The 24603-nt window shown below is 44.7% G+C and overlaps 1 protein-coding gene across 2 annotated transcripts in view; it reads left to right on the plus strand.

Moving 5' to 3' along the window:
* The window catches only part of KIAA0895 (KIAA0895 ortholog), a 45075-nt gene extending 23893 nt beyond the window's left edge, over nucleotides 1–21182 (plus strand). For both annotated transcript variants that reach the window (XM_043508744.1, XM_038392897.2), the window contains 4 exons: nucleotides 354–486; nucleotides 1588–1893; nucleotides 2509–2606; nucleotides 17764–21182. In XM_043508744.1, the coding sequence (XP_043364679.1) occupies nucleotides 354–486; nucleotides 1588–1893; nucleotides 2509–2606; nucleotides 17764–17925 (699 nt within the window). In that variant the 3' untranslated portion in view covers nucleotides 17926–21182. The remainder of the gene's footprint in view (nucleotides 1–353; nucleotides 487–1587; nucleotides 1894–2508; nucleotides 2607–17763) is intronic.
* Nucleotides 21183–24603: the final 3421 nt, after the last annotated feature.

Consider the following 24603-nt stretch of genomic DNA (forward strand, 5'->3'; position numbering starts at 1 on the left):
TAGTTTGTTAACTTCGTGCATTTGACCGCACTTTTTGTTCAGTCAGTTTCACTGTTTCCCCTCTAGGACAGTTAGGTTCCAATTCTGCCATCTAATTTGCACGTCTGAACCCTTATATTCATGCGAAGTCCCACTGAAGTCAGTGAGGCTTCATACAGGCACAGGGGAACAGAACCTTTATAGAGACACAAAACCTTAACACAGGGGTAATTTGCCTCTTGTTGGGAAGAGCCTTGAGCAACATACGACCGAGTCCAGACAGAGCGCTGGGGGAGTGAGAGGGAGAATAGAAGCGGCAAAAAGCAGGAAAGGAAAAGAACTTTTTTATGCCTCAAGCTTTCCTTTCTCCGTAGATTGTAGTTCATCTCACTGAGGACCTGCTTTCTCGTGCCTCAATGACAGTGGTGAATGGCCGCCCAACTCTGACTATCAATGTTTCCACTGCACGTGAGCACTGGCTAGAAGGGATGCTGAGGCATGAAATAGGTATGGACACATGTTTTGAAGTCTTCATGCCAGAGTGAATATGTGCATTTGTGCATGTTTATTATTTGTTTTCAGTAACACGGACAATGTGCTAGGCGTTGTACAAACCCAAAAGGAGTTCTGGCTCCTCCTACCGTAGATGTGGTAAAGCATTAGAAAGGACTATTTATAATTGTAGTATATAGTAGAACTAAAACACTCAACTAGTACCTTGAGAGATGTAGATGTGAGAAATGTTGCCAGTGAGCCCCAAATCTGTGCAAGTCCGCCTTTTTGAGTTATCTGGGGAGAGGATGAGAGAACAAACAACACAACATATGTGTAGTAGTCATATTGCTTAATGCACTGCTGGAAGGCACTCAGACACTACAGTGATGAGCATGGTATAAAAACCTCTATAACATAGAATAGTTACAAACATTTAGCCCAGGATAGTAGAAAGTTTCTCAAACTTTTTCTAGGTTTTGGATGAACCTGCCCCAGTTTAGTAGACCAAACCCAGATGAAATCCAATGGCCTTGACCAAGTTACTCTTAGGTTTTATGCCTGTGAATGCCCTGCACCACTGGTATAACTACCCTCTTGTTCCAGAGGAACAGCGTCCTCTACAACTGCAGTAATGCTGTATAATCAGCCTCAAGGAGAAAGAAATACTAGTGCATGTTGAATCTTCCCTCTTCTGTTCTCCCCACTTCCCATCCATAGCAATGCCTTGTCTATACTAGAGAAATGTGGGGGGGTTAGACACTTCTGAAAAATCTCCCTGTAGGGATTTAGGAGCATAAGGTTCCACCAATGTTCAATGGGACTTGTGCTTCTACATCCCATAGATCCTTTTGAAAATCTCTGCTGGAATCACCCAGTGGACATCCTACACTGTTGGCATTTAGATGATTATGATTCCACTCATTTAATTACCATTGATTACATTCTCCATTGTTATCAAGGCCAAAGTTACCTCCTTTCCCAGTCCCCCATTGTCCCAATAGGTGAGAATCCTGAAGTTGGGTCCTAAACTTAGTTAGCTCCTGTGAGCTAATTGCACTATTATTTGAGACACTGGTTGTTACTGTTCTAAACTCTCTGCTTTTTTCTTTTTAGGAACTCATTATTTTCGAGGTATTAACAACAACAGCCAGCCTTGGTGCAATTGGAATGGACGTAAAAAGCTTGGGTTAAAGCCAATCAACCCTACTGAAGAAGGCCTGGCGAGTATTCACAGTGTCCTGTTCCGAAAAGACCCCTTTCTATGGAGGGCTGCCCTTCTCTACTACACAGTCTATCAAGCTAGCCAAAAGTCCTTCAGTCAACTCTTCCAGGATGTGGGGAGATTTGTCAAGGACCCCAACACTAGGTGGGATTACTGTGTACGAGCCAAGAGAGGGTGGACTGATACTTCCCAGCCAGGTTGGTTTCGTATGTAGCTTGAGCACATTCCATCTTCATTCTCCAATAGCTTTGATCAAAATAAGGGGCCTCTGCAGCTCTATTGGCAGGTGAGAGGATTTGTGCAAAGGATTGTAGCAAAATTAAACTCTTTGTTTTCTAAAATGGATTCTATGAAGTGGCAAGGATCCTTCATTTAAAACAATGATTGAGATGAAAAACTATTTTTTTTCCACTACTTTCAAAGTGATTTGGTAAAGGAATTTTTAATGGATGTTAAAGGAGACACTGTCAAGAACTTTAGGTTCAGTTTGCCCTCCTTGTTTTTTATGCCCTGGCCAGAGCTTGTTATGATAGTGCTGCAAATTTATGTGACCCGGGGTTTTAAAGCTGCTCAGCTCCCTGCCTTACACGGTGAGATTCCCAGTAAGCCAGTCTGCCTAACGGCCGGTGCCTTTGCTTAGTGTCTTTCAGGTAGGCTTAATCCTTTAGCTAGTGGGTGTCAGGTAAATTTTGCAAGTCCTGGCACAAAAATACCTATGGCAGGAAGTAAAGTAATTTTGTGTACAATTACTTTTGGCAAATGCATTACTTTGAAAAAGCCTGAAAACAATACCATGACTCTGATTCCTTTAGGCTGCTTCAGTAAGGATCAGGTATACTTGGATGGCATCCTCCAAATCCTAAGATACAGGGAGTCTATCGATTTCCACTTGCTGATGGCTCTTGGAAAGGTGAGTGGAATCAATCTCTGAACAGAAGCAATAGTAGTATCATTTTAATAAGCACTTTCCTAAATCGTTGTTAAATTGCATGAACATGATGGGATCACTTCCTGTAGGTGTTGTCTTAAAATGTGCTGTGCCCTTTCCATCACCTTGATCTTAAATCTCCACTATCTGTAAAATCAGACATCACTGTACATTATAGTAAAGAGACACCACCAACTTGAAATATAGTCAATTTCAAATAGTAAGTCAGAAGTACTTTCAGGACCTATACCTTCCTGTCAGGTTCCTACCACCTATACCTGATAGATTGTGGTTTTACAGTCACATTTCTCTGTTTTAAAAATGTTTTTCTCCTCCCTGTTTGCATGGGCCTTTTTCACTGCAACAACAGGAGCAATGGGCAGACTTACACAAAGTGCTGTCAAATCTACAAAGTACACAAATGAAATTGAAAAGAAATAATGTCTCTCTCTCTTGAAATCATTTTTATCTTAGGTGTTTGTAACAATGGCAGGTAATGTATTTGCAGACAGAAGTGTGATTTTATGTCAGTGGGTTTCCTTTAGCCCAGTTGCAGCGTTAACTGCACATATAGGGAAGTAGCCACCAGTTCATAACCCCAATGTGGGATTTGACTTTCAGATGAGAGTAGGAAGTGTGATCTGGTAGTTGAAGAAGGACACAGGGTCAGGAATCCTGGGCTCTGCTCCCAACTTGGCAAGTCACTTAGCCTCTCTGGGTAAGGCTACACTCCAGCTGGGAGTGATCCCCCCATCCTGGCTAGACAGACTTGCACTAGCGGGGTTCAAGCTACCGTGCTAAAAAGAGTAGTGTGAGTGTTGCAGCACAAGTGGAAACTTGGGCTCTTAAGCCCACCCAACTGCCTGGGTCTGAGCTGGGGGGGTGGGGTGGCTATACTGAGCATCTGCTGGTGCCACAGCATCCACACAGCTATTTTTAGTTCAGTAGCTCACGTAAAGCTAGCTTAGATCAGTCTACCTGGGCTAGAAGGCTCATTTTCCAGCTGCAGCATAGACATAACTTTTGTGTCTCAGTATGCTCATCTATAAATGGGTGCTATTATTACTTGTATTATATTAGCACCTAGAGCCCCAGCCACATTCAGGACCCACCTGGCCCCCTAGCCAGAGCTCAGGTCGCGAGCCCAAGTGTCTGGCCATGCAGCAACATCTGCACTGCTATGTTCAGCGTGTTAGCATGAATCTGTCTACCTGGTCTGGGAGGCTTGTTCCCAGATGCACTGTAGACATACAGACCAATGTGTTGGCCCTTTGGGTGTCAGCTGGGGAGGGGCAGGGGAGGAATTACATGAAATTGTAGAAATTGCCTCAATGTACAAGTTTTGCAGAAACCACTGAAACAGACTTTCCCACAAAATCTGAGTTCCACTTTAAGCAGAGTCATCTGTAAATAAGGTTCCCCTCTCTTAGCTGCCGCTAGCCATGTGGTCCATTGTCTAGACCTGCAGTAGTGGAGCACACTGGTAATATTTCCATATAGTGGTTTCACCACGACTTCAGTGATAACCGCTGGCAGGCTTCTTGCTGTGCACTTGAAAACTTAATTTGATGTTACCTCATTCTCTACATAGCTTCAGGAAGGCTAGAACGAATTCCTCATATTTGAAGGGGCTGGAAATGTCAGGGGCTGATATCTAGGAGGGCCAGTGAATGACCTTGGTCTACCCAAGGCCTTTGCTCCATTTCAGAAGCCTGGTCAGGAACACTTGACTCAGGTCATAAAGTGCTTCCTGCCCTCTAGAGAAAATTATAGGGAAGTACTTTATTTATATGGAGAGAAAGCAGATGTGGTTAGTAGTATACAACAAACAAGGAAACTATAACAGAGAAGTCATTGAGATATAGATGTTACCAAGTGGTTTGGCTTTCTTGTTTGCAAACCATTTCAGAAATACACAATGGGCCAAATCCACTGGAGTTACATTTGATCCATATTATATTAAGCTATATAAATAATGTGTCACATTGGGTGGACATGTGACAAATGGACTTTATTTATAGGTGACAGTGGTAGCAATATCTATAGTCAAGGTTGTCTAACATTTTCCGTGATAAGAATCTATTTTCAGTTGTTTCTAACTGCTGAACCTTACCATTTGGGCTAAAATTGTCCACAGTGAGTGTCTACCTTAGGCTGATTTTTTTGGGAAAGTTTCCATCAAAACAGGTCAGCTGTTAGGTTAGGGGGAAAATATGTCATTTTGCCCATATTAAAAAATTCTTACACCTACCGTGCATCCATGGTTTGGAGCAGAGATGTGAAATTTGACAGAAAGTCATTCTGGTATCAAGGATGTGCTTTTTGATGTGTTTGTGATTTCCCTGTTAAAGTTATAAGCCTCTGGAAAAAAAATTACAGTTCACACATACTCAACAGATGTATTTTAGAGGCTGCCAGCATTACTTTCTGAAGGTTCTTTCTGTGGACTTCAATCCCCAGAGTTCCTGTGTGCCAGCCGAACTGAGCATGTGCCACCCCTGCAGAGTGACTGCAGTACTACTAACCCTCAGTGTTTTTAAAAAAAAAAAAATCCACAAGTCAAGCCCCTCAAAAATCAGGACGTTGGCTTAAATATGATGAGATGTTTAAAATAATAAATTTTGTTCCTTTTGTCTTCTCGTGTTGGATTATTTAAGGCTTGTGGTTTTCTTTGGGCTAGAAACGTATTTTTATTTTAATGAAATCTGAGATTTTTCAGGTAATAAGTGGACTCCAGTAGCTGGGTCTTTAAAATAATCAAATTGTGGCTATTGGTAAGGCTGCAGCTGAGCATGCTCTGTCATAGCATTTCTGGGGCTGACCAGGATGTTTTCCTGCAATCATTCCTTCTGGTTGCCAGGGGCCACTGTAGCATCAGGCACTAGAACTGAGAGCAGGGCTACTATTTTCCCTTTCCCTTTCAGTTCTGCTTACTGGCACCCAGGCAACAAAGAAGAGTTGGAGGAAGTAGACTAGCTTGAATAGAAAGGGGTGAGGGAAGACAAGCAGAGGGGGATAGGAGGAATGGGGCATTGCGGGGTGGGGGCTGAAAGGTCTATAACCATTTTGAACACACTTCCCTTCAGAACCTAGACCTGAACCCAGGAGTCCTGAGTTCAGCATTCCTCTCCTGTCAGATAATAGGTGTGAAACCCACTTGCAAACTGTGGCCCAGACCCTCAAAGATATTTAGGCTCTGTGACAGGATTGGGACTCGCCACCGCAGCGCCTCCTGCTGTTCACTCTGGGAATTAGCTCAGTTCATGCAGAGCGCCCTCACTGGTGGTGTCCTGTCCGACTCTCACCCTAGATTAGTGTCTCGACCCACGTTGCTCCCAGCTTGCAGCATCCTCTTCATGACACTGCCCTCCAGCAGTGCCCACTGCTCTGATCTCACCCCCTTCCTGGGGTTTGGTGTTATCAGAGGTCCTTCTCTTTGCCCCAGCCACAATGGCCAACTACACCCCAAAGTCTAACCCCTTTTGGCAGGGGTCTGGTGCAGTCCGTGATGGCCACTCCTAACGGCCAGTTGGAAGTGCAAGGGGGGGACCTAGGCCTGCCCTCTAATCTGGGTCCTGACCCAGGGACCCTTTGGCAGCAGCCTTCTTGCCTGCCCTCCTTCTCTCCTTTTGTCAGTCTCTCTCCTTGGGCCATTTTCCCTTCAGCCCCTTTGCACCAGCTAGGCCCTTTTTCTCAGGGTCCACAGCCTGGCAGGTACCAGGCAGGAGATCCCGATCCCGATCCCGATCCCGATCCCTTCCCCTTCCCCTTCCCCGCTGCGCTGTCCCTGGTGCTAGTCTCACACAGGAGACAGAGCTTCACCCTCTGAAAGCCTGGGAGAGACTTCCTGCTCCCTTCCTGGGCAGCCTTTATATAGGTCCTAGCCTAGCCCTGATTGGCTCTAACAGGCCCTCCCTGATTGGGTTTCAACAGGCCAAAGCGGCTGCGCAAGGCGGCAGCCAATCTAGCATGGGGGTGGGGCACTGCCCCACCACAGGCTCCCACATTTCATTGATTTCAGTGGAAGTTAGGCCCAGATTCTCAAAATTATTTAGGCTCCTATGTATCTAGTGGCTGGTCCACATAGAGGATAATAGCTGACTTCTGCTACCACATACTCTATTAAAGTGGAAATTACATAGAATAAAAACTACTTTAAAAGAACAATAAGGTTTCAAAATCAAGTGCTCAAAAAGTTAGGAGCTGCCAGAATTAAGGTTTCCTGTGCAACCTTAATTCTGCCCCCTTGTGTGCATGCATTTGGATACAATTACATAATCACATACTATTTTTCTCACAGGACCCAGCCTCATATTGTGCACAGGATGGGTTAGGCTCAGGGAATGAAAGGAGTTGGTGTATGTGTGAAGCTGTAGTGTTCCTGGAGGACCCCTCCCACATTTGCTGTTGGAAGGTGTGTAATGAACGAGGCAGGGAGTTGCAGGAAAAGAAAGGAGATTCTCATGGTTAAGGCAGCTGAATGCTACCCTGGAAAATTGGATTCTATCCCTGTCTCTGCCATAGAACTCATATATGATGCTATGCAAGTCTTTTAAGCCAAACTTTTCACACATGATCACTAACTGTGTGTTCCTCATTTTCTGGGTGCCCAACTCGAGATCCTGAGGTCTGATTTGCAGAAGAACCGAGCACTTCCAGCTGCAAATGAAGTCTTGGAAGCTGTGCTTTGAACATATAAACTGCTATAAAAATGCTAAGTACTCTGGAAAAAAAAATCAAGCACTAGATTCCTCAAATTAGGCACCAAATATTTGTCAACACATTTGACAATTTTGGCTTTAATCTCTGTGCCTTTTCTCCATCTGTAAAATGGCAATACCACCACTTATGTCACAGGGATCTTGTGAAGATAAATTCATTATTGTTTGTGAAACACTGAGATAGGACACTGATTAAATATAATAAAAAAGCCCTTGAGGAAATTAATAACTGTGTTGGTGCAGGGTTTAAATGGTGCAATAAATATAGTCTGCGACTACTACACATTGAGTGATGAGGAGGATTAAAAGAAATCTTGAATCAGTAAGCACTGTCCCCATCCTGTGCACTGAAAGAGGCAGAGGTCCTGTGGAAAACATAGCATGGGAGCATGCAATTATTATTAGAGTGTATCATAATGTATGCACACAAGAGGGACAAAGTACAGTTACACAGACACCCTTCATTCTGGCATTTGCAACTTTAGTGTTCTTTTAATGTGGGTTTTTAATGTAATTTTAATACATTTCTTTACATGTATCTTTTGCAAGAAAACTAAGTCTGAGGCATGTAAGAGTAATGGCTATTCTTAGAAAGTCAAATTCTGCCATCAGATATGAACAGAAAGCTCCCACTGGAATTTGACGAATGGTAAAGAAGTCTTATGATGAGACCAACTTAAAAAATAAAAAAGAGGATTTTGATGTTCCAAAAAGAATATTAAGCTTTGCTGAAAGAGCTGGAAAAAGTAAAGAATCCAATCATAGTGAAGATTGCCATCCACTTGGGAAATTCTCACTGCAAATCAGAAAATGTTCTCATGGCTTATTGCAGCAAATGCACGGATTATTCTGAGCAGATAACAGATCACAAGATATTCATTTTTCTCTGGCATTTTTCTACCATGAATACAAGTTCTATGTGGGTCCAAAATGGAATAACTACTTTGTACATTTTATTGATTGTTAAATTAATGTATCTGTAAAATCAATCCCTGATTAATCATGGGAATGTGTGTATGGTGCTCATTAAGGAATTTCTATATATTCTTCCCTTCCCCAGTGCTGAAAGCCTTGTCAATCCCAGGAAAAGTCCTCTCTTTCGCTACTTCTCATTTTACTTGGTATTTTGAAGACAGCAGTGTGTAGGAATGCATAGAGTAAGACTAATGAGCTGGTGCAAGCCGCTTAGCCGGCCCAGAGGGGAGAAACAGATGAAAGAGGCTGAAGCCTGGAGAGAAATATTATTGAGAAGTAGCCATTTTAGAGATTTGCAGTGGTTAGCTAGGAATTAAATCTTAGAATCCTTACAGCCCAGAATGTGATAATCATGTACAGATTAAGCTAGACAACAGAAACAGAGCTCATACATTGCACATAATTCTTAAATGCATTAAATCCAAGAATTTTTAAAGTCAGAATGTAAAATGTCACTAATACACATTTTTGGAAAGCAATCTGGTGACAGAAAAATCAGCTTCCAAATAAACTCAAAAGCAAAAAGCTCTTTGTTTTTACCCAGGACAATAGATTTGCTTGCACACAGTGGTGAAAGTCTATTAAGGGAGAGCTATGTAGTGACTCATATCTTTCCCTCCTCAAATGTTGCCAAATACCATTTTTAGTGATGGCAGTGGCTGGGGGAAATGCAGCTTGATTGGGGCATAGTTTGATCACAGCTATTGAGCACCTGAGTAGATTCAGGTCAGATAGGAATCTGTCCTTTTGTTAGAAACAAAAATAAAGACTTCCTTGTCCTGTGGAGGGAGGAGGTTGAAATTTGAAGGCAGGGTGTTGAAAGGGTGGTCTCATAGAGTGGCCCTGCCTTCAGTGCTCTCCAGCGGGAGGCCACTGCATGACAGGTGCGCCTGCTTCAGTCTCCCTCCTTGGGAATCCCCAGTAACTCCACACAAGCTTTCTTGACTCCCCGATACCATCCTGGGGTGGGGCGGGGGGTCAGGATATTGCCAAAACATAGTTTCAAATCCACAACAAAAGTCCCAAGCATGGTCCATTTCTCACAGCCAGTGTGTGTCGTCTGTAAAATCCCACATCCTTGGGTCCATCAACATAGCACATATCACACTCCAGCGTCTTCACCACACCCAGGCTCTTTCTGGATCCCCCACAGCCTCTGTGCTAGGAGTTCATCCTCACATAGGGAACATCCCTAATATCCCATGGACTCTCAGCCCTCTGGCTTGGGAAGACCAGCCAGCAAACCCTTCTTGCTCCCCAGTCTTTAGCCTTTCCCCAAGAACAACTTAAAGTTTCCTTCAGGGAAACCTCTCAGTTGCCTAGTCTCTGGCAGCGCTCACCTACTGATTGCCTGGCTCTCTCAGGGTACGTCTACACGGCAGTAAAAGAATTGCAGCATGGCCATTAATGGGCTGGGTCAGCTGACTTGGGCTTGCTGGGCTCAGGCTGTGGGATTAAAAATTGCTGGATTCCAGGCTCTGAAACCCCACAAGGGGGATGAATCTCAGAACCCAGGCTCCTGTCTGAGCCTGAACGTCTACACTGCGGTTTTTAGCCCCACAGCCCAAGCTCTCCAAGCCTGAGCCAGTTGACCCAGGCTGTGAGACTTGGTGCTGCAGGTTTTTTATGGCGGCATAGCTGTACCCTCAGGCTGTCGGGAACCTCTCACCTGGTTCTTTCCTGACTGGAACCCTCTCAGGCCCAAGGCCTTCACTTAAACTCATGTGGGAGGTAGCTGATGAATCACAGATGCACTGGACACCACTTCCTCTTAAAAGGGGCCAGCCAACTCGTGACATCTTGTAGGCATCTAAGCTCAGCCATCCTACCTTGTACACAGCAGTACTCAGGGCCGTGTCCCAGAGTTAGGGGAAAGAGTCCATTTCCTGCAACTTTCCACATAGCTTCCCTGCACACAGCCAGTTAACTTGAGCTAGTGTTTGGCTTTTAGATGTTTCCATATTTACACTAGTCAGGCTGTAATGTAGATCTTCCCTTTTTATGGTCCTTTTAAACAGTAAGTCTCCTATTTGACCTGGATTAGCCTGTGCTTGTTCTCTTTTATCAGGATTTATTTTTCCAGTGTAGCTCAGAAGACTTATCTATGGTCAAACAGGTGTCTTTCCCAAGATGCTCTACGAACACAGTCTGCACATTATATGAAGTCCAATCTCACCCCTTTCCTGGAGTGTGGAGTTGTTAAGTAACAATGACACGATAACATAAGAGCAGCTCCCCAGACTTGGCTGCTTCTAATCTGCCTCCAGACGGCTCAGTCTAAACCCTACATCCTCTCTTTCCACCCCACCCACTTATGTATAGATGGATTGACAAGCCACCTGCCTCAGGGAGTCAGCAGAACTTTCTTTAACTCTTTCCCCAGTCTGCTATATCACTGCCAGCCTGTTACACTGTGATTAAAGCTATATCTTAGAGAAGCTACATTTCTTTCCAGCCCTGCAATAGCATATGGGAGAATTGTGGGGGTGGGAGAAACCTATGCAATAGTACAAAACTCTCTGGCCACCCTACTACATTTTGTAAAAACAAATGGTACGTACTGTATTTGTTCCTTATTTAAAAATGAAAAAAAAAAGCTCTAGCTGAAATCCCTTGTTGCAGGAATATTTTCATTTCTAAGGTTGTTTTAATTTTATAAAGACAGTTGTTTTTTTAACTTAGTAACTGCACATGGTCGATTAGTATGGCCCTACCAAATTCACAGCCATGAAAAACACGTCACAGACCATGAATCTGGTCTTTTGTGTACTTTTAACCTATACTATACAGATTTCATAGGGGAGACCAGCCTTTCTCAAATTGAGGGGCTTGACCCAAAAGGGAGTTGCAGCGGGGGGGGCACAAGATTATTTTACAGTATTGCTGCCCTTACTTCTCCGCTGCCCTCAGCTGTCATTTAAAAAGTAACTATATAGTCTGTATGGTAGCGGAGAAATGCTTGAAAATCATCCACCTGCACTCTGAAGGCTCAAAAGGCTAAGAAAATAAACCCATAATTTATTATTTTTGTAACAATCTCATGATTGTTGAGACCTTACTCATCATTTTGGAATGCTTAGATTGCCAAAACTGCAATCATAATTTGTAACAAATTACTTACTAATTGGGTAGCCACCTATGCAAGTTTTCCCAGTATCATTCCTTTATGGAGATACTGATTTCCTGAGACAGCTAAGTACACACTGCCAACTGTCCAGTTTTCTGGGCCCCAAATCATCCTGTATGTCCCAGATATTTTGTAACTCAAGAGGTGGCAACCCTCCTACTAGAATGACATGTTTTTATTTCACTTTGCACAAGCACAAATGAATTATTGGGGGGAAACTAAAGCTTTGGAAGCTTGGGTCACGTTAGCACTGACAGTTTGGCTGCTTCTCCAAAACTTTTATGAATCATACGAGGACTCCTCCCATCCCTGCAGTCTCCATACATCCAGAGCCTTTTCATATCCCTTTCTAGTTTCCCAAACCTTGGCCACAACAACCCCCCTTCCCTCTTCACATCTCCCATCGGGCTTGCCCCTCCCCTTGCATGTGAACATGTGTAAAAGCAGATTTTCCATCCCTTCCCCGTCACCTAAGAGGCCTGCAACAGCCCTGATCCTTCATGAGCGCAAGCTCATTCTGTCTTTCACATCTTGCTCACATGGTGGCTTCTGTATCAGAGCACCCCTGCCCCAATTGCACTGTGCATCTGTCGGGAACGCTCCAGAGCACGTAAGGTTTGCAAGGAGAAATCTGCCCCAGTGTAAGGAACTGGTTGTCTGCTGGCACGTACAACAGGAATGTCAAAAAAGAAGAAAAGCCATCCTTGTGGATGGGAAGGAAATCAGTTTTTCCGCACTAGTTCATTCATCCTTAACAGCCACCAATACTGCTCCCACTGATGTCTCTAAGACCTGGTCTACACTACAGACCAAGCAGACTGTGTAAGCGTCTACACTACAGCGTTCCTCCTGCTGATTTAACTTCCCCACTACACCGACCTAACAACTCCACCTCTGCTAGAGGCGTAGCGCTTAGGTCGATATAGTTAAGTTGATGCAGTGTCCGTGCAGACACTCTGTTACTTAGCCCTGGTTTACACTAGGCGTTGAGGTCAAATTTAGCAGCATTAAATCGATGCAACCCTGCACCCGTCCACATGACGCCCTTTTTTTTGACTTAAAGGGCTCTTAAAATCAATTGCCTTACTCCACCCCCGATAAGGGGATTAGCGCTGAAATCAGTTTTGCTGGGTCGAATTTGGGGTACTGTGGACGCAATTAGATGGTATTGGCCTCCGGGAGCTATCCCAGAGTGCTCCATTGTGACCGCTCTGGACAGCACTCTCAACTCAGATACACTGACCAGGTAGACAGGAAAAGGCCCGCGAACTTTTGATTTCAATTTCCTGTTTGGCCAGTGTGGCAAGCTGCAGGTGACCATGCAGAGCTCATCAGCAGAGGTGACCATGATGGAGTCCCAGAATCGCAAAAGAGCTCCAGCATGGATTGAACGGGAGGTACGGGATCTGATCACTGTATGGGGAGAGGAATCCGTGCTATCAGAACTCCGTTCCAGTTTTTGAAATGCCAAAACATTTGTGAAAAATCCCCCAGGGCATAAAGGACAGAGGCCATAACAGGGCTACCCCTTATCGGGGGTGGAGTAAGGCAATCGATTTTAAGAGCCCTTTAAGTCGAAAAAAAGGGCATCATGTGGACGGGTGGAGGGTTGCATCGATTTAATGCTGCTAAATTCGACCTCAACACTAGTGTAAATCAGGGCTAAGTAACACAGTGTCTGCATGGACACTGCATCAACTTAACTATATCGACCTAAGCGCTACCTCCCAAAGCAGTGCCGCGTGAAACTTAAGGAGCTGAGGCAAACCTACCAGAAAACCAGAGAGGTGAACGGCCACTCTGAGTCAGAGCCCCAAACATGCTGCTTCTATGATGAGCTCATGCCATTTTAGGGGGTTCGGCCACCACTATCCCAGCTGTGCTGTTTGACTCCTTCAATGGAGGTTGAGGCAACACGGAAGCAGGTTTTGGGGACGAGGAAGACGATGATGAGGAGGTCGTAGATAGCTCACCGCAAACAAGCAGAGAAACTGGTTTTCCCCAACAGCCAGGAATTGTTTCTCACCCTGGACTTGGAGCCAGTACCCACCGAACCCACCCAAGGCTGCCTCCCGGACCCACCAGGCGGAGAAGGGACCTCTGGTGAGTGTACCTTTTAAAATACTATACAAGGTTTAAAAGCCAGCATGTTTAATGATTAATTTGCCCTGGCATTCGTGGCTCTCCTGGATATACTCCCAAAGCCTTTGCAAAAGGTTTCTGGGGAGGGCAGCCTTATTCCATCCACCATGGTAGGACACTTTACCACTCCAGGCCAGTAGTGATTCCACTACTCGGGAATCATTGTAGAAAAAAGCATTGCAGTGTATGTTTGCTGGCGTTCAAACAACATCCGTTCTTTATCTCTCTGTGTTATCCTCAGGAGAGTGATATCATTCACGGTCACCTGGTTGAAATAGGGTGCCTTTCTTAAGGGGACGTTCAGAGGTGCCCGTTCCTGCTGGGCTGTTTGCCTATGGCTGAACAGAAATATTCCCTGCTGTTAGCCACGCGGGGGGGGGGAGGCAAAATGCGACATTGTAACGAAAGTACATGTGCTATGTATGTAATGTTAACAGCAAGGTTTACCGTGAAAGAGAGTGTACCCATTGTTCTATAATATGTGTCTTTTCAAATACCACTGTCCCTTTTTTTTTTCCTCCACCAGCTGCATGTGTTTCAAGGATCACAGGATCTTCTCTTTCCCAGAGGCTAGCGAAGATTAGAAGGCAAAAAAAACACGCACTCGCGATGAAATGTTCTCTGAGCTCATGCTGTCCTCCCACACTGACAGAGCACAGATGAATGCATGGAGGCAGACCATGTCAGAGTGCAGGAAAGCACAAAATGACCAGGAGGAGAGGTGGCGGGCTGAAGAGAGTAAGTGGCGGGCTGAAGAGAGGGCTAAATCTGAAAGGTGGCGACAGCGTGATGAGAGGAGGCAGGATTCAATGCTGAGGTTGCTGGAGGATCAAACTAATATGCTCCGGCGTATGGTCGAGCTGCAGGAAAGGCAGCAGGAGCACAGACCCCTGCTTCAGCCCCTGTGTAACCAACCGCCCTCCTCCCCAAGTTCCATAGCCTCCTCACCCAGATGCGCAAGAACGCGATGGGGGGGGGCCTCCAGCCACCCAGCCACTCCACCCCAGAGGATTGCCCAAGTAACAGAAGGCTGGCATTCAATAAGTTTTAAACTTTTAAAGTGCTGTGTGGCCTTGTCCTTCCCTCCTCCACCACCCCTCCTGGGATACCTTGTTAATTATCCCCCTATTTGTGTGATGAATTAATAAAGAATGCCTGAATGTGAAGCAACAATGACTTTATTGCCTCTGCAAGCGGTGATCGAAGGGAGGTGGGGAGGTGATTAGCTTACAGAGAAGTAGAGTGAACCAAGGGACGGGGAGGGTTTCATCAAGGAGAAACAAACAGAACTTTCACACTGTAGCCTGGCCAATCATGAAACTGGTTTTCAAAGCTTCTCTGATGCGCACCGCACGCTGCTGTGCTCTTATAACTGCCCTGGTGTCTGGCTGTGCGTAACCAGCAGCCAGGCGATTTGCCTCAACCTCCCACCCTGCCATAAACATCTCCCCCTTACTCTCACAGATATTGTGGAGCACACAGCAAGCAGTAATAACAGTGGGAATATTGGTTTCGCTGAGGTCTAACTGAGTCAGTAAACTGCGCCAGCGCGCTTTTAAACGTCCAAATGCACATTCTACCACCATTCTGCACTTGCTCAGCCTGTAGTTGAACAGCTCCTGACTATTCTCCAGGCTGCCTGTATATGGCTTCATGAGCCATGGCATTAAGGGGTAGGCTGGGTCCCAAGGATAACTATAGGCATTTCAACATCCCCAATGGTTATTTTCTGGTCTGGGAAGAAAGTCCCTTCCTGCAGCTTTTGAAACAGACCAGAGTTCCTGAAGATGCGAGCGTCATGTACCTTTCCCGGCCATCCCACGTTGATGTTGGTGAAACGTCCCTTGTGATCCACCAGTGCTTGCAGCACTATTGAAAAGTATCCCTTGCAGTTTATGTACTCGCTGGCTTGGTGCTCCGGTGCCAAGATAGGGATATGGGTTCCGTCTATGGCCCCACCACAGTTAGGGAATCCCATTGCAGCAAAGCCATCCACTATGACCTGCACATTTCCCAGGGTCACTACCCTTGATATCAGCAGATCTTTGATTACGTTGGCTACTTGCATCACAGCAGCCCCCACAGTAGATTTTCTCACTCCAAATTGATTCCCGACTGACCGGTAGCTGTCTGGCATTGCAAGCTTCCACAAGGCTATTGCCACTCCCTTCTCAACTGTGAGGGCTGCTCTCATCTTGGTATTCTTGCGCCTCAGGGCAGGGGAAAGCAAGTCACAAAGTTCCATGAAAGTGTCCTTACGCATGCAAAAGTTTCGCAGCCACTGGGAATCGTCCCAGACCTGCAACACTATGCGGTCCCACCAGTCTGTGCTTGTTTCCCAGGCCCAGAATCGGCGTTCCACCACATAAGCCTGCCCCATTAGCACCATGATGCCCACATTGCCAGGGCATGTGCTTTGAGAGAAGTCTGTGTCCATGTCCTCCTCACTCTCGTCACCGCACTGACGTCGCCTACTCGCCCGGTTTTGCTTTGCCAGGTTCTGGTGCTGCATATACTGCTGGATAATGCATGTGGGTTTAATGTGCTCCTAATTGCCAAAGTGATCTGAGCAGGCTCCATGCTTGCCGTGGTATGGCGTCTGCACAGAAAAAAGGCGCGGAATGATTGTCTGTTGTTGCCTTGACGGAGGGAGGGGGCGACTGACGACATGGCTTACAGGGTTGGCTTACAGGGAATTAAAATCAATAAAGGGGGTGGCTTTGCGAGAAACTGAATGGCCGCCTCAAGGATAGAACTCAAAACTGGATTTAGCAGGCCGTTGATTTCACAGAGGGAAGTAGGAAGGGAGGAGAAAATGAATACAACACAAATCTGGTCTATTTCTTGTTTTGAGCCACTTCATCTATCTTTATAGATTTTGCTGGCAGCAGATTGTGCAGTACGACCACTAGCCATCGTCACCTCCTGGGTGCTCGGCAGCAGACTGTGCAGTACGACCGCTAGCCATCGTCACCTCCTGGGTGCTCGGCAGAAGACGGTGCAGTATGACTACTGGCCATCGTCTTCTGCTAGCTTCAAATTAAAAGACAGTGCACTGCCGGTAGGACTCAATCGCCATGAGACGAAACAAGGGAAATGACCTGGCTGAGTCACTCCCACGTTTGACCAGGCGCCCGATTAAAAGAGCACCCAGGACTACATCAACGATGGCTACCAGCCATACTGCACTGTCTGCTGCCAAAATACAATAAATTGCTGCTCTGTAGCAATGCAGTACCATGCCCACCAGCACCCAGGAGACATACGGTGACGGTTAGCTGAGTGGGCTCCATGCTTGCTGTGGTATGGTGTCTGCACAGATAACTCAAGAAAAAAGGCGCAAAACGATTGTCTGCCCTTGCTTTTACGGAGGGAGGGAACGGGGGCCTGACGATATGTACCCAGAACCACCCGCGACAATGTTTTAGCCCCATCAGGCACTGGGATTTCTACCCAGAAGTCAAATGGGCAGTGGAGACCGTGGAAACTGTGGGATAGCTACCCACAGTGCAAAGCTCCGGAAGTCGACGGTTGCCTCGGTACTGTGGACGCACTCTGCCGACTACATGCACTTAGCGCATTTGTGTGGGGACATACACACTCTACTGTATAAAAACGCTTTCTACAAAACCAACTTCTATAAATTCGACCTAATTTCATAGTGTAGACATACCCTTACATTGTCTGCTGCTGCCTTTGACAGCTGTCGGCCCTGGGGCGGTGGGGGTCTCTGGCCGTCAGTGCCCCAAAATGCCCCACTTAAGTCGGTGCAAGCGTTTGTGGTGAGGACACACACCGCTGACGAAGGAGGATAATGTGGACACAAATGGTCAATTTAATTACTGTGGTGGCTGTAGGTTGACCTAACTTAAGTCGACTTAATTTTGTAACGTAGACATGTCCTGAGAGTCTGTTCATTGACTTCAGTGGAAGCAGAACCAGGCCTCCTTTGAAAGGATTTAGTAATTCCCCAGGCTCGTGTTCTAATGCACACTTTACTGGACCATGCATAAAGCCAGACCCTATGAGAGAAGGATTCTGACAAGCTGCTTTCAACACCTGTGCCCTGGAATCCTTTTGTCACCTGTGGGAGGGGAATTAAATTGGGTGTTTTAGACATGTCAATTTGCAAAATGGGTACAGCTTTAACTTAACCCCCTGTCCTCTCCTCCAGGTCTCTTACGAGGATGTGGATCACTTGAAGGAATTTGCGGTGATCGAGAACATGAGAGTACCACACTTCTTGCAAGACCATGTCAGATACATGGAACACTTGGAAAAGATCATGGAGGTGAATGAGCTGACTGACCAAGAGCTCCAGGATCTCATAGTGTGACAGTCAGTCAGTCTCTTTTACCTGAAATCTGTTCTGTATGCAGCCAGTTATACAGAACTAGACTTCACCACAGCTTGCAAAACTAGAATGAATCAACTTTTGTTTTGTTTTCTGGCAAAAATCTTGACTATTAAGATTTGTTAATTTTTTTAAAAAAAAGAAAAAGTACAAACTCAGACTATCGATTCAGAAATGTTTATTTGAAGGAAAAAAAGAAAGAAAAAAAAAGTGCTTTGAGATTCTTTCCTCACTCCCATAATATATATTGGTGGGTTTTTTTTTGTTTTGTTTTGTTTTGTTTTTTAAAAAGGGTTCGGTGCCTCTTCCAAATTAAATTATGGAGTCAACATCATTTAGGATGTCTCTTGTAACTGGTCAGTCCCATAGTCCCTTAAATGTTCTGTACGCTGAGGAGGATCGTTTGAAATGTGTTGCTTTTATGATATACTGCTTTTTATTCTTTCTAAAGTCTGTGTTTTGTAATTTTTCCCCTTGACTCACTCGCATTGGCCTCATTTCTGGTCACGGCCTTCACAAACCCCCACAGCAGCAAAATTGTGGAACTGCTATAGACTATGTCACCATCTTCTTAACTCTACCCCATTGTATACTGCTTTCCTCATTGTAAGATCACAATGCACAGACACTCTCCCTTCCACAACAGTTCTGTAGTTTGGATATGTTAGAAAGAGGTGATTACCACACTTCATGTGTCAAATAGCAGCAGTTGAAGTTGCTATTTAAATGGGTGTAAACAGGCTAGAAAGTTGCCTTCTTAATCCCAAGAGGGGATGTGCTGTTGCAGCATTGTATATATGCCTTTCACTGAAGTGACTGTCCTCCTCTGGCTTGTACAGTACAGGTTTCAAGAGGATGAGTTGCAGGAAAGGGCCTTTTTTTTGCCCTTGAGGACCCATTTAGCATGTTTAGCAAATCGAACGTGCTAGTGGTTTGGAAGAAGGACTGGGCTGAACTGAGTTTTCTGACTAACGTACGTAATGAATCCAGATACGGGGCCATATTTCATTTCAAAAAGCAAAAGCACCCCTTCGCTCTAGCACCTGAACCGTGTGTGTGTTTAGTTATTTGGAGTGGTTTTGGCCCTAATGCTGCAAGGAGCTCAGCCCTCATGGAGCTCACTGCCAGATTGGGAACTTTAATGGGGCCGGGAAGACAAAATTCACAAGTGCCCTATTCCAATATTCAGAGCAACTGAAGAGCTCTGGCACATCTGAAGCATCCTGAGCTCTGTTTTAAATGTGGGTGCCATACAAAACAAGTAGTGAAAACACCTCAGTGTAGGGTCATCTATTCAAACTGATAACTTAGGCAAGGCAAGAGGGTTGTTCACTACAGAGACCGCATTTTCTGAGTCCAGAGTATTAGGAAAGCGCTAATAGTGGCTCCACAGCACATGCTGAATTGAGCTTTGCACCTAAAGTATTGGGCTTACTTTTAATTCAGATAATTTTACCAAGGCTAAATGCAGCTGTTAGGCCCTTGTGCCTCTGGAAGAGTCCCAGACTCACAATTCCTTCCCTTGGGCCCGTGGGGAGTCGGGACAGGAGCAGCGTACTGCAGCCGTGAAAAGGGTTCAGCTTGCTTTCCCACTCCCAAATCGGCTCAGCTCTGCTGGTCGGTGTGTCGTCAGATGGGGGAAGAGAACCGGAGCCAAAGTTCCACTGGCCTGCTTTGCAGAGAGGATACTGGCCACAATCTTCCCCTCCTCCTGTACTGCAGGAGCTGCCTGCAATATGTGGAACATTAATGCAGACACACCATGGGGGTAGGGAGGTCTTATGCCCCAGCATGGCTGCATCTGGCTGAATGACAATCCAGCCCCTGGCATTGAGTTGTGTGGATTTTAGTGGCTTTTGATTAAGGAATGGAATAACTCCCACAGCCTCTGACTTTACACCAAGTATGATGGTGTGCATTCCAGATTTAAAGTTTAAACACCACATTTTGTGACCAGTGGGGGGGGTGGGGGAGGGAAATCTCACCTAGCCTAGAGGTTTTTACGTTTTTGAATAACCCATAAAACTGCCTTTAACCCCTGTGTGCTGTGGTGGCTGCCTGCTTAAAAAAGAAAAGAAAACAAACATTTGAGCTGCTCCAGGAATTCAATGAGCAAATTTACTAATCTGAGTGTTTTATAAAACATGGACCAAGAACCTCAGAGAAGCCTTAGTTTTGTATCGTTTAAACAGCTTCAGACTCTTAATCTCTGAATTCTAGTGGGTGAATCTTGCCTTCTTCCCCCAAAATATCAGTCTTAGCCTTGCCTGCCTAGCTTTGTTTCAAAGCCCTTCAGGCGACCTGGGGAGGTGCTGTATAATTGCATCAAGCCCCTGGAAATATTTGCATGTCAGTATCTGCTAATGCACCCAGACATTCAGAATGTGTCAGCTCAGCTATTTTGCTGTGAGCAGCAGAAGTGCAGATCAGACTTTTCACATGTCAAAGGTTGAATGTGAAAATTCCAGGTAAAAATCCATCCTTGGGGGTAATTGGATTGAGGTCTGGAATTACACCAGGGATGAATTTGGCCCCATGTTGAAGAGTTACATATGTCCCATTTTTTGTGAAAGGGCCATAAGTTAGAGGTGAACTTTTCTTAACTGAAATAACCCCTGCATTTCTCCAATCACTTCTGTAGTAAATACAAATATGCGTAAGCAACCCAATAGTAGTCATGAGAATAGTCTTGAGTATTATATTCACAATAATGGTGTCACTGAAAACATTACATTTATGTGTTGCCTTGCTTCAGAATATGATGGTTACAGCCCCTTCTCAACTGCCTGTTGATACTCCATTACTGCTCTGTGAGTTTGCAGATGTGAACTCCAGGGGCTTATTTTTCTTCTTTAAAAGACCTGGGGTTTATTTTCCCCACAGAAGTTGCTGCCATTCCACTTCTACCATTCTCCATTATGTGAATAGGTGTACTCCATTACAAGCTTAGATTCGAGAAGCGTCAGTAGTACTGTAGCAGGCACAAATATCAACCTCTATTTTTCAGCACCTAACTTGTCCTGCCTCTTTTGTAAGAGTGTTTCAGATTTGTAATGGTAGTTTTGTAAAACTTTTTGAAATTTTTATTGTGATGGACCTTGTTATTGTCATAGTATTGAAGTTCTGTAATAAAGTATGTGGATGATACTGCATAGAAACTCACATCATCAGAAAGTCTCACAATGTCTCTAATGTGAAAACAGACTTCTGGTCTTTAATTGTTTAAGTTGAAAAGTGAAGAATATCACCAAAGTGTCCCACATGTCCTTCCAGCTCCCCCACCCCACCACCACCACCCAGAGCCTGATCTCCATCAGAAAAGTCTCACTTAAAATCACTTTTAAGGCCTTTAGATGCAAAAAAAAAAAAAAAGTTTCAAATGTAATCACACAAGTTAGATGTGAAAGTTGTGGGGCTCACTGCCCTGTTAGCTCTAGAGCAAGTCAGATTTTTTTTTTTAAACTGGACAATTTTGGCAAAAATGAGTAAAAAAAGGTTATCAAAATTTTCTATGGAAAATTCTGACTTTGGCAAAAATTGAAACCCAAGAGTTTCTCTCCAAAACTTCAGTTGCCAAATGCTGCCACTCTGTCTCATGAGAGTTGTAGTTGAGGTTTCTCATACTGCTCTCTCCTCCATTCTGTACTCTCATGAAATAGCAGTGTATACGTTACCAACTCTAATTCAGGGTGATAGAACATACTTGATGGAATGTTTCCCATTTGCTCTCAGTACCAATCTGAAATTCGTTAGACCCACTCAAGTAGCAAATGTACGACAAGAACATCTCAGATCTCTTTTACATCATTTGAGTGGTGTTGTTGCAAGTAATCATTCTTAATTCAAACAGATACAGCATGGGCAGCAGCAACGCTAAACTTCTGTACACTGAAGGACCAATGTTGCTCTGGAGGGGCAAACTACAACACCCATGAGGCACTACAATGTCGAAATTCTAAATATATAGACAAAAAGCCCAACGCAGATACTTGTCAAGTAAATGAAATTTTTGGTGAAAACACAGTTTTCCCTTGAAAAAACTGTTCTGATGGAAAATTTTTGACCAGCCCTAACATTAAACTAATTATTTTTTGCAGGCAGTACTGCAGTCCCTCCCACCCCTTTGTCAATAACAGAAACAGCTCTGGCTATGCAAACAGCTTGTATGGAAAATGCCTTATACAGGAAATAGCTTTTAGCTGGCTGGGTCTTGGTTCAGTAGGAACTCTAAGAGTAGTGTGTCCCCTACTGAATCAACACCGCCACTTTCTGGAACACATCGGGTTTGCTTGGGGAGGTCTCCAATCCTAGTATTGAGCTGGCCCAATCCTGTTTAGCTTGTGAGAGGGGATAGCAAACACGGAGCTGACAGCCAGGGGCTGGGGGACCAGCCAGCAAGTTTAAAAATAAAAAACAAAGAGCCTGATCCTCCACTCACATAACATTGTTTAAATCAGGAGCAACTCAAATGAAGTCAGTGTGAAGCTAGGGTATGTATGCGAGAGGAGAACAAGATCCAAAGTGACATGAAGGAGGAAAGGCGTAAGGGGGAAGACTCTAGCCTCCCTCTAAGGAGCATTTACACCACACTGGACACCTTAGAGCAGGGGTGGGCAAACTTTTTGGCCCAAGGGCCACATTGGGGTGTGAAACTGTAGGGAGGACTGGGTAGGGAAGGCTGTGCGTCCCCAAACAGCCTGGTCCCCGCCCCTATCCACCCCTTCCCACTTCCTGCCCCTGACTGCCCCCCTCAGAAGCCCCCCCCCGCTTCTTGTCCCCTGACCACTCCCTTCCGGGACCCCCACCCATAACCACCCCCAGGACCTCCCCATCTAACCCCATCCCCATTCTCTACCCCCGCCCCCCAGAGCCTCTGCCCCATCCAACCGCCCCCTGCTCCCTGTCCCCCGGGACCCTCTGTCCCTTACCATGCTGCTCTGAGCAGCACGTCTGGCAGCCGCGCTGCCCGGCCAGAGCCAGACAAGGTCCCTGTAAGATGTCTCAGTCTGAACATGTAAATACCAAGGCATCCAAGAACCACTAGTTCCTTTTAAAAATCTTGCCCATTGAACCTAATCTAAGTGGCTCTACAGGTTGGACCTGCTATAAGGAGGAGACGTTCATAGATTATTAGCACTGCAAAAAACCATACAAATAGTATCAATATTTTTAAAGCAAACCAAAGAGAATTGAAACATCAAAAGCACAGAATACAAAAAAAATCTTGCTAATTAAGTGGACACTTTATATTATAATGTAACCACAGTAAATACTCATTGCCACATATTTGGCATGATACTGGATTGAAGTGGATCACATCACAAGACTAAGTCAGATCATCTCTTGCAAAAGATATTCGAAGGGTCATCGTTACCAAGTTTAGGATGGGGGGGAGGGGAAAGGAGGAAGAGAAAGAAAGACAAAGGGGAATATTTAAGAAATAACTATTAAAAAAAGTTAATTGAACCAAGTTTGGTTCCGATTTAAATAGTCCCAGGTGGTTCACTGTAGCATTGGAAAAAAAACAAAATAAAACACCCATAATGGAAGGCTACAAACAAAATCTAAACAGAAGTGAAACAGACATTCATTGCCTAAACTTAGAAAAAGGAAAAAGAGTACATGAATGGCATAAAGAGTTGAAAAGTAAATTGGAGTTTAAAAATTGTCACTTTTCATAAAATGGCAATACCAAATTAAAGGGTTCTTTTTAATCTATTATTTGTAACTAGATGGTGTAGCTTTAAAATAAAATATGAAGGACAAATACAAGTAGAAAAACATCTATTAGTATTTTGGGGTCACTAGGCAATTCTATGTACTATCTATGCTAATATAATTACAGAGTATCTCTCAGAACAGTCCACATCAAATTAAAGCCTGCATGTGACTGACTATTGAATTGTAATGGCATGTTTGTATTAATATATAATATTTAAATCAAAAGAGATAGGATTAAAGCTGGAGGCATAACTTTACTGGGAAGTACATGGCTATCTAAATGAATTCCTTATTGACAGTTATTTTAACAATGTTCCCCATTTTTAATCAAACAGACCTAAAAAGAATGGGGAGCGAAAACAGCATTTTATAATGAGGAATTGGAAAAAGGTCAAACATTTTGACAACTGCACAGGATCTATGGGATTCTCTCCCTCTTAGACCATTTGTCCCAGATGTCCAGGGGATCTGCAGGCTCTTCAAAGAATTTGGGATGATACTACAGAGGTCCCTGGCACCACTGTGATGTTACAGTGAGAGAACAAGCCATCATAGGAATGATGCATGCAGGATCATGCTGCATAAGGATCTGTTTGAACAGGAAACAGCAAAAGATGAGTGATGCAGGAATCGATGCTAGTGGTTCAGCAGATGGTGCTCTTCTCCAAGTCAGTACTGTATCAATTCCCCAGCATGATCTTGGGCACACTGTTGGAGCACACTGCCATCTATCGGAGAAGACGTATAACTGAAGTCTGTCACTGGTGGTTATTTGAGATCCCTGTCACTACTGGGAATACTGCCCCAATGTCCTGGCCTGATTCCAATTCAGGTAATTCCATGCTGCCTGCTGTAGCCAAATTTCCACTGCAGTTAGGACAATTAGATTTTTGAAGTGAATTATCAGGACCCCTGTTTCTGCTCACTCCCAGTGCTTCA

This window comes from Dermochelys coriacea, chromosome 2 (assembly GCF_009764565.3).
Source record: "Dermochelys coriacea isolate rDerCor1 chromosome 2, rDerCor1.pri.v4, whole genome shotgun sequence".
Lineage (NCBI taxonomy): Eukaryota > Metazoa > Chordata > Testudines > Dermochelyidae > Dermochelys > Dermochelys coriacea.